Genomic DNA, 9,684 nt, shown 5'->3' with positions numbered 1-9,684 from the left:
ATATATATATATATATATATATAATGGGGATAACGTTGTTTTCCTGACAGATCTGACACACACACTCAAACACAAATTACACAAGCATGAACAAGCTCACAATGTACACACATATCCTCCCACTGCATCTCTCATCTCTTTTGAAAGACAGTACCATCTGTACTCTTGTTTTCACACTAACTCCCCCTGCCATTTCAAGCCTCAGTAAGAAGGAATAAATGCCTGCTTAATACTTCCACATGAGTGTAACGCATCATAGCTTCACCCTTTATGACAGGATGGAGTGACAAACTACCTGCAACATCTGCAGCTTGTCACACAGCGTTGTGCAGAGTCTTCTAGGCAGTATACTGTAAATGCATGGCTTATCCCAGTGGGGAGCCTGCGTCCCAGCAGCTGCATATGTGAACCATAACACATCACATACTGTAGCCCCTCATTACTTTGGTTTGTATAAGTAGGTGGGACTTTGTGTTTACCTTTTTTATAACTTACCATTTTTATTTTGTAGTATAACATCTGTATTGTAAATCAGAAAAAAGGGGAGGCCTGACAGAGTAGGTCGGAAATTGGACGGAAAGGTAATGAGGATAAAATGAAAATCTTAAAATATACATGATTTCACAATCCTTTTTAAACATTAGCACATTAAAATAAAGAACTAATGGTTAATGCTGCTGATCTGGCAGATGAGGCTGCGTCTGTCCTGTGCACGCTGTATGTGAGCACGATTTGCAGAAAAAACAAAACAGCCCTAATACACTTAAGCCTTTCTCAGTATTTTCAGTATTGATTGTGAAACAAAAAAAGTGTTACATGTCGGATGGTCAGCGACACACACACACACGCACACACACACACACACACACACACACACAAACACACACACACACACACAGAGTAATAATAGGAACCGTGCACCCCAGACCACTACGTGTGCTCCGGAGCACAGAATTCCCGCCGGCGTGCGTTTGTCTGTGTGTGTGTGTGTGTGTGTGTTTGTGTTACAATGCAGTTTAGTGACAAATCAGCTATAGACCCAGTTTTCTAAAGATGAGATCATCCTCCAGGCCAGATCTCATTTTTTTTCCATGCTGAGTCTGAGTTTGTTTATCACTGAATATTGGGGGGGGGGGGGGGGGGGGGGGGGGGGGGGGGGCTCAGGAATAGTTTTTAGAGGCATGTGATGGAAATATTGAGGGACAAGTCAAGACACTCAAGGGTTTGGCTATGCTACAGCCTCACTTGGTCTGGTATGACTTATGATAACTAATGATGGAACTTTTGGTAGATATTATGGTATTACTCTTCTTCACTTTTATCAATATCTCATAAATATCCATAATAATCAGGAGCTGCTGTTCAGCGTAAGTTACATTGTCTCGCTTTGAAACAATGAATGTTGTGAACGATGTGAGTGATAAATGTGCTGTGGCTTACCGCTGTTCCCTTCCCCGAGTATTAGTGTGGAAATCCTGCTTCATCCTGAAGATATGCTCCCCTCCAGTTCAGTAGCTCTCCCAACATTAAGTAGCCTTTCATGTTTGTTTTTTTCTGTCTGATCTGATTGTATTTCCAGAGCCCTTTTTTGCTGTTGAAGACTGTGTAATGCCTCTTAAGCTGAAATGGGCCACAGTTATCACAATCTTTATAGGCTGGGTATACATTTCCACCAAAGCGTGACTTGGCTCTCCCTCTGTCCCCGCTCTCCCGGTCATTACAATGTCCTCTCTAATAAAACGTAACCCTTTCAGTGAGGAATCGGTTTCCTCTCCTCTCCCGGGCCCTGATTTGGCTTGTGATACCATGGACAAGAACATGCTTGGTTGTTTTTTGCACATTAAATGTGATTGTAGTGGTAACGGGGGGGTTATCTGCCATCTTTTATGTTGGTTGGTGCCTCAGAGTAGAGTGATGTCTTTACCAGATGTTCACTTGTATTTTCATTAGCATCTAAAAACCTGGTAACCCTTCCCGCGCCTTGTGGCTGGCTGCCATGTTGGCCGGCGCTACCTCTCTGACCGGATTATTTCATCGTTCCGTTTAGCCGTGCAATTGAGACATCACAAGCCATGTTTCTTTATCCTCTTTTGCATTTTTACCTGAGACACACACAGGTGGAATTACCATCACAAGTGCCTTTATGTATGTTAATGACAGGGCTCCCTGTGGCTGCAGTGGATCTGCGTGGTCGGCTTTAATGTGCACAGAGATGAGAGAGGCAGATCAATTAAACTTACGTGGTTATTGTTCAGGGGGAGGAGGGAGAGTCCAACTGAGCAGAGAGGTGGCCCTACACAGCGTATGCATAACAACTGTACATACATGTGGGAAGCAATGCCTCGATAGTGCAGGGTAGCCTTCATCAGCTTGACCCCTTATTAAATCAATAGCAGATTGGATCAACCTTTAGCTAGCGGTGAATCTCTAACTATTGGAAATGTCTTTTGAATGTGACATAGTGGACAGCAGTTTTATTTCATGTGTGCCCCTCTGCCTGCAGGGGTTTTTGGTGACCGTGTGGAACTGGGAGTTTTACATGCTGCCCCTCTTCCTGGTCCTACTCGTCTCGTGGAACTACCTCCAGATCCAGTCGGGTCGGGTCAGTCAGGACTTGGTGAGTCCAGAGTAGCTGCATCAGCTTCACCCATCCTCTTCACACTGCTCCTTTTTTGATTTTGTAGAAAACGGCTACCTCAACCCAGTTTTGTGCTCATAATTAAAAGCTGGTTTGTTTCCATAGCAACTAGCTGCACCTAGCTCCATAACAATAAAAACACCTACTACATGAGCATAGAGAACTCAGTGAATAGACCAATGCAACATATCATTATAGCTGAAGCTAATTTGCAGCGCTTGTCCCCTTACTAAAACGGCTTACTTTTTCTTTTTTTCAGTCCCTTCTAGTTACTGTCTTGAATCCTTCCTCTTCTTCACTGTAATTGCTCTGTTGCGACTGGTAAAATTAGACAGTCTTTTAGCACTATGCACTGAAAAGGTCACAATTCAGTGTTTCTCCCCCACTGGGACCACTCTCCGTTTGACAGGAACAGGGGTGTGCTCCGTGTGGAGCAGCTGTATTTACTGTATACGGCCCAACACAGACTTTATGTTATAGCTAATTACACACACAGTTCTCTGTTCAAACAACAATGGGCTTTATTGTATTATGAAATCTGGGCTGCTGTGCAACCATGTAGGGCTGAAACTAACCATTATTTTCATTAGCAAATCATCTGCTGGTTATTTCTTCCATTCATTACTGCATTTTTTAGACTTTAAATGTGACTCAGAGCCCAATATATCAACCTCTTTTGTTGGATCAACAAAACCTAAATATATTACATTTAAAATGATTGCAAATCATGGTAAATAACTATTAACTATTTATCATTATCAACATTTTTGTCATTGAACAAAACGATATAGGAAGTTGTCGTGTCAGCTCTACAACAGTGTTAATGAACATACTGGATACGGATCACACTCTTAACAATAACAGATACACCATGTGACAAAGAAATCATTTTTACGCATGACAGATAATGTGAGAATAAAAACTGATGCTAAGGTGTGCGTAAATATTAATTACTAAAAATGCCACACGCAGAGTTTAAAATTTGTTACTCATTATTTATAAAGAGCGCTGCTAATTTGCTTCCTCAGGACGGTGTGGGAAATGTGCGTATTTAAAATATGCATTCAAAAATGATTTTCAAGGCCTTTCATTTAGTTATTCCTTACACAGTGCAACAAAAACCTTACAATTAGGGAACTAGAGCTAGAAGATGCTAAATTGCTGAGGGGGGCTGTAGATTGGGGGATAAGGAGCAGATCCTTTCAAATGCAAGAAATCATTTCATCCACCGTTCCATACACAAAAATATTGCTTACCGGTGCTTTAGCATATTGTGGTATGGTGTGGTTTGGTGTCTGGGTTTGGTGTGAACAAAGCCCACATGGCCTGTCAGTCAGCTGACCTCAGGGTCACCGCTGAGCCCTGCACTTTGTCAGATGAAGACCCCATGAGTGTCAGAATGAGACACAGTTTTATATGTAGAACATCTCAAGTCTATAACACTGTCCCTCTTCTTCTTCTTTTTCAGGACAGTATGGATATGGGGGATGAGGATGAGGATGATGAAAAGGTATGTACCTGTGTTTCTTAAGGAGACGTTTTGGGCGTCAATACTTTTCTGGTGAAATTATTTTACAGCAGACGTTTTCCTTCTACCGTTTACATTTTCACGCAACTATCTGTACTTTCTTACATTAAAAATAGCCTCGTCACCACTATTTCAGTTCGGCTTGTTTTCATTCCGGCTTGTCATTGTTCAAAAAAATCCAAAAGCCCATCCAGATAAATCACATCATCCGGATGGAGGGAACTTGATTGTGGTTGGAGGAGACGTATAAACATGTCACAAATCACGTCACAACCCTTCTACACCCTGGTCCTACCTGGACCAGGAGGTTGGTAGTCAGGAAGACCAGCAAACCCTTCTACACCCTGGTCCTACCTGGACCAGGAGGTTGGTAGTCAGGAAGACCAGCAAACCCTTCTACACCCATGGTCCTACCTGGACCAGGAGGTTGGTGGCCAGGAAGACCAGCCATCCTTCTACATCCCTTGTCCTACCTGGACCAGGAGGTTGGTAGCCAGGAAGACCAGCCAGCCCTTCTACATCCCTGGTCCTACCTGGACCAGGAGGTTGGTGTCCAGGAAGACCAGCCAGCCCTTCTACATCCCTGGTCCTACCTGGACCAGGAGGTTGGTAGCCAGGAAGACCAGCCAGCCCTTCTACATCCCTGGCCGTACCTGGAAGGATTTTTTCAAAATGGTTGGATGCCAAAACGAATCCTTTCTAATCCGTTGCCTTCCCAAGTACCACGAGCTGACTGTTTCCAAAACTCGCCATCTAATTTTAAAAAGCATATTGATATTATTTTTCCCCCTTACATTAATTTTTATACTTTAAGTAGTTTTGTAACCAGTACTTTTACACTTTTACTTGAGTAAAAAGCTTGAGTTGATGCTTCAACTTCTACAGAAGCCTTTTTAAACCGTAGTATCAATACTTCTACCTGAGTAATGAATACTTTTGACACCTCCAGTTTGTTTTATTTACAGTTCATCGTTAACTACGTGTCTGAATCTTTGCTATGCGACAATCTGTTTATTTTGTCATATTGACAAAGGTATCTGCCTATGATCTATGATTTTATGCTGTTAAGCTCTTCATTCAGTACGAAATCTTCCGATGCAGTTTGATGCCTGCCAACCACGAGCTGGATTTTTTTGTGGTGAACTTCCCAAAAGGCACTTGGGCTTAATGAAGACCTCAGCGACCCGTTTCCACATGTCACAAAACATTCATATGCTAATAGGGGGGTGGGGGAAAAGGTTTGGCCGCATTTGGGAAAGTCCCTGAGCTTAACACGCCGTATAATACCATCAACATGGAACTAATGACAGCACTTAGACATGCTTTTTCAAAGCTCATTTTAAAAGTTGGCATTGAAAGTGTAACAATGCTTTTAGGCAATGAAATATTCCTTCAGAATGACAGCAGTTTATTGTAGACCTTTTGAATGGCCGGCATCGGACTGGTGTAAAGTGGTTCTCATACTGGCTTTAGTGGGAACATGACCCTGCAACCACTGAAGTGGTTCAGGGCAACGAAGAGGTTTGATGGATATTTGACTGAGATGATTTGTGAGACTGGTGGTCACTGCGCATGTGGAATATCCCAGGTCAGACCCCCCCCTCCCAAGGCTCTTTTCCCAGGCTTGTCCCGCATCTGGATGGTTTCAACCCAGAAATCCCCCACAGAAGCAGAAGCAAACATATCACAGAGATCACTAAGTTACGAAGCCCCCCCCCCCCCAAGTCCTCCCTTCAGTCTTGTGTTTGGTGTACGCATGTGGCCGTGTCTCTGTCTGAAGTCTGGCTCTCTCTTCAGAGGGTCTGGTCTCCTCTGTTTGTTTTAAAGCCATCCTTCCCTCCTGGGATCTGGACTAACACGACAACGCGGCCTCGTCTCTTTCAGAACTCGGAAGAGCATTCACCTCAAAAAGCCATTTTTAAATTAGCTGTTAAAACTTCAGACCCTCTTGTCTCGAGCGGTGTTGAATGTGTCTTTCTCAGAGACACTTGGACAGACATTATTATTATACCTGGTAGGGATGAGATCTGTGGCATCGTGACAGTCCCAGATTATTCTGACCCTATAAAGCTGTCAAAGCTTATTGTGGAGCTGAGTTGTCAAATTGATGTATTTATATTTTTGCTTTGGCTATCAACCAAAGAAAAATTGCAATATTCATGATAACCAGATGTGATCTACTGTACTTCAGAATATTTGAAATGATCCGGTGTAATAAATAATACTTTAACCCTTTTTGTTTATTTATTCGTTTCAGGGAGTATTTTGTGATGCAGTATCTCAGTCAGTGTTAAACAGTTAACACAAAGCCGTACAAGCGCACGCACACACACACGCACACACACACACACACAAACACACACACACACACAGCAGAACATGTTTTGTTATATAACTACATTTGATGTAACAGTCTGTCAGTAGTTGTTGTTATAGCAACTATCTTTTTCAACCAATACACTCCTTTAATTAGATTAATAAAGGCACATAAACATTATGTATAAAATGTGTTATTTCTTGTGAAATTATATTACAATTGCTGTTGAGAATGATCTACTTTGCCTCAAAAAAATGCCCCACCAATTCCTAAATCCATACCAAAATAGCAAATAGAGACGTAAAGGCTCATGGTGTCGCTGACTGCACGGAGACTTGATGGTTTTGTTCTGCTGCAGGAGTCGGAGAGGAGAGGGCTGATGGAGAAAATCCACATGGTGCAAGAAACCATCATCAGCCTTCAAAACCTGCTGGATAGCATCGCGTGTTTTGGGGAGAGGATTAAAAAGTAAGAATTTAAGATCTATAGTGAATTACAGAACATTATGTGTATTTGTATTGCAGCTAAAAGCTTTTTAGCAGTTTATGATCACATTATGAAATAGATTGTAAGAATGAGATTTTCTTTAAATGTCCTGAATATGGTTTTATTCTCCTGCCCTGTAATTATCCAGCATAAAAGAAAAAAACTGCATTATTTCACTTTCCATATGAGTATGAGTGTAGGGTAGTTTGTGTGTAATCAGTAAATGAAGTTCAAACCCATTCTGCCTGATGGTGATGTTATCTTCATTTGTCAGCACCTTCAACTGGTCTGTGCCGTTCCTGTCCAGTCTGGCTTTCCTGGTCTTTGTCATCGCAACAATCCTTACCTACTACATCCCTGTTCGCTACGTGGTTTTAATATGGGGTGAGTCTCTAACACTGTTTATAATGTCTCGGAAACAAGATGAAACATCTCAAGGGGTTTGTCCTAGTAAACAAATTATCATATAATTAAATATTATGTGTTTGCCTTTATTTTTTGAGTGCCTTATCATTCCATAAAATCCTTGTCCACAAACTCTTTTTAATTTACCGTTATAGTAAAGGCTCGCCTTCCCCTCTCCTTATTTGCACTTATTTTTGCAGCATCTTGCTATTACCCATGAAACTTACAATGTCACAGGAGAATTTGCTCCTGCTAAGAGTTCTTCCCCCTATCTCCTTTAGCATAAGCTTCTTATAATGGGATGTATGAATTGAAACCTATATCCTACCCGTCTCATTGGACAAGGTTGTTGTCCCAGTGACTGGAGTTTAAGATGTTTCAAGTCTCCCAGCATAAAAAGTGAAAGTAACAGAAGCGAAAGGCCGTGTACTACTCTGAGCAGTGTTTCTTGGACAGCGTGCGTCTCCTCTGCAGGTATTTGTTTGTGTGGAAACAAAGAGCGCAGCCACAAGAGACTAGTGTTAATGATATGTTGGTGTGAATTTCTGTTTTAGGCATCAATAAATTCACCAAGAAATTACGGAACCCGTACAGCATTGACAACAATGAAGTGCTTGATTTCCTGACGAGGGTGCCTTCAGATGTGCAGAAGGTAAGCCCCGCTGGATCAGCCGGCCAGGAAGCCCAAAATCCCACAGCCCGCTAGCTTTGCATTTTACTAAAAACAACTCCCAGGCATTCTTCACTCTTGTCTGTATAATTAGCTCCATCTGTATAATTATGCAGCCCTGTATAATTTCTGTTGTGTTTTGGTCATGATACATCCCTGGTGGAGGTCTGCTGCTCTGCGAGCCAGGCTGTTCCCAGGCTGAGACTGCTGCTGTCTCCTGTATGAACCCCCCAACCTCCGTCTGCACACTCGCAGCAACCGAGAAACATTGGATTTTGTAGAATGATTGACATCACTTTAATAGTAAAATAACAAGACTTTTTCTACAAACATGAGGGTTGCAGGATTTGACTTCCTGTCCATAAAGTGACACTTTTTTATTTATTTTTAAATAAACTATCCACAAGAAATGTTTCTTTTCCCTGGGATATCCATGCGTGTCCTCTCTTCTTCCTGTATTTCATCTCTGGCTTCTCTCTTTTTACCCGCTGTCATATCTCCTCCTCGCCCTCTCTGTCTCTGTCCTTTTCTCTCTGAGCTGTTTGACCCCATTTGCCCCCTCCCTCTCCTTGGATGCCCCCGGGCCTCGGGGTTTAGTGACGGTGACTCACTCTTGTTTCTCTGCTGACCACTGTGACTCTGTCGACACAGTGACTCTGGTGAAAATGTTACTTGCAATTGTCATTAAATAAAAGCCCTACAAGATGAACAAAAACCTAATGCATCATTGGTAAAAAAAATAAAATACAAAATAATAAAGCTTAGCACTTTTCTCTGTGAGGTGACTCTGGTTCTTGTTTCCTCAGGTTCAGTACAGTGAGATGAGAGGCAGCAGGAGGAAGAAAATCAGTAGGCTTCCTACTTAAAAACCGTTTCCCAGGATCCGCTTGTCTCACAGCTCAGCGCCGTTCATATCAACCAGCCCACACCGTGGAGACCTTTCCAAAGAAGAAACCAAAGAAGTCCACACGGAGGACCCCATAGAGAATATAATGTACAAAGATTGTAGATGTTTTTATTGGATGTACAGTTTATTGTTCAAGAACAGATCACACGGGGCTGTTTTTACATGTCCTGGCCCCAGATTGTGTCCTCCTGAAACCAGATGAAATATCAGTTAGAATTGTATAGAATGTATATGCAGTATATAACATTTTTATATCATTTGCATACTTTTATTCCCCAAAAAAATCATTATTTTAAAGGTCTTTGTGGTTTTAAATATTATGATGAATTTCAGGAAACTATTATTGATATTATATTAATTCATATTCCCATAAACAGAAACATAAGTTAGTAGCAAATATTTGGCATCTTATTACTTTATTTCTTAATTTTACCTTTGAAAATTGATTAAGTCTGATTTCACTTCGAGGTGACAGTATTGACTTTTTATGCATGCAAAGATGAGTGCCTTTATACATTTATTTTATTTTTCTAGTCGTCCCACAGAGGAGACACTGTACTGTTTTATTGTACACTTTACTTGTAATGGGATAAGGGAAAATCTGTACACACTCGACTTTATTTATTTACCAATCACTAATGAAGACTTTGTGTTTGGCATTTCTAACAGCAATAAATGCACACAGTCACAGTCGAGCATATTCTCTGTCTCAGCTCTGTACTGCGTCTCTTTG

At 41.6% G+C, this 9,684-nt stretch overlaps 1 protein-coding gene across 2 annotated transcripts in view; it reads left to right on the top strand.

Annotated features, from left to right (window-relative positions):
• Positions 1–9,651, top strand: part of LOC117944413 (multiple C2 and transmembrane domain-containing protein 2-like) — a 37,279-nt gene extending 27,628 nt beyond the window's left edge. For both annotated transcript variants that reach the window (XM_034871219.1, XM_034871211.1), the window contains 6 exons: positions 2,504–2,617; positions 4,107–4,148; positions 6,842–6,951; positions 7,244–7,353; positions 7,929–8,026; positions 8,851–9,651. In XM_034871219.1, the coding sequence (XP_034727110.1) occupies positions 2,504–2,617; positions 4,107–4,148; positions 6,842–6,951; positions 7,244–7,353; positions 7,929–8,026; positions 8,851–8,910 (534 nt within the window). In that variant the 3' untranslated portion in view covers positions 8,911–9,651. The remainder of the gene's footprint in view (positions 1–2,503; positions 2,618–4,106; positions 4,149–6,841; positions 6,952–7,243; positions 7,354–7,928; positions 8,027–8,850) is intronic.
• The last annotated feature ends 33 nt before the right edge of the window (positions 9,652–9,684 follow it).

The sequence above is a fragment of the Etheostoma cragini genome, chromosome 1 (genome assembly GCF_013103735.1).
Source record: "Etheostoma cragini isolate CJK2018 chromosome 1, CSU_Ecrag_1.0, whole genome shotgun sequence".
In the NCBI taxonomy this organism is placed as follows: domain Eukaryota; kingdom Metazoa; phylum Chordata; class Actinopteri; order Perciformes; family Percidae; genus Etheostoma; species Etheostoma cragini.
This window is presented reverse-complemented; position numbering and strand designations above follow the sequence as displayed.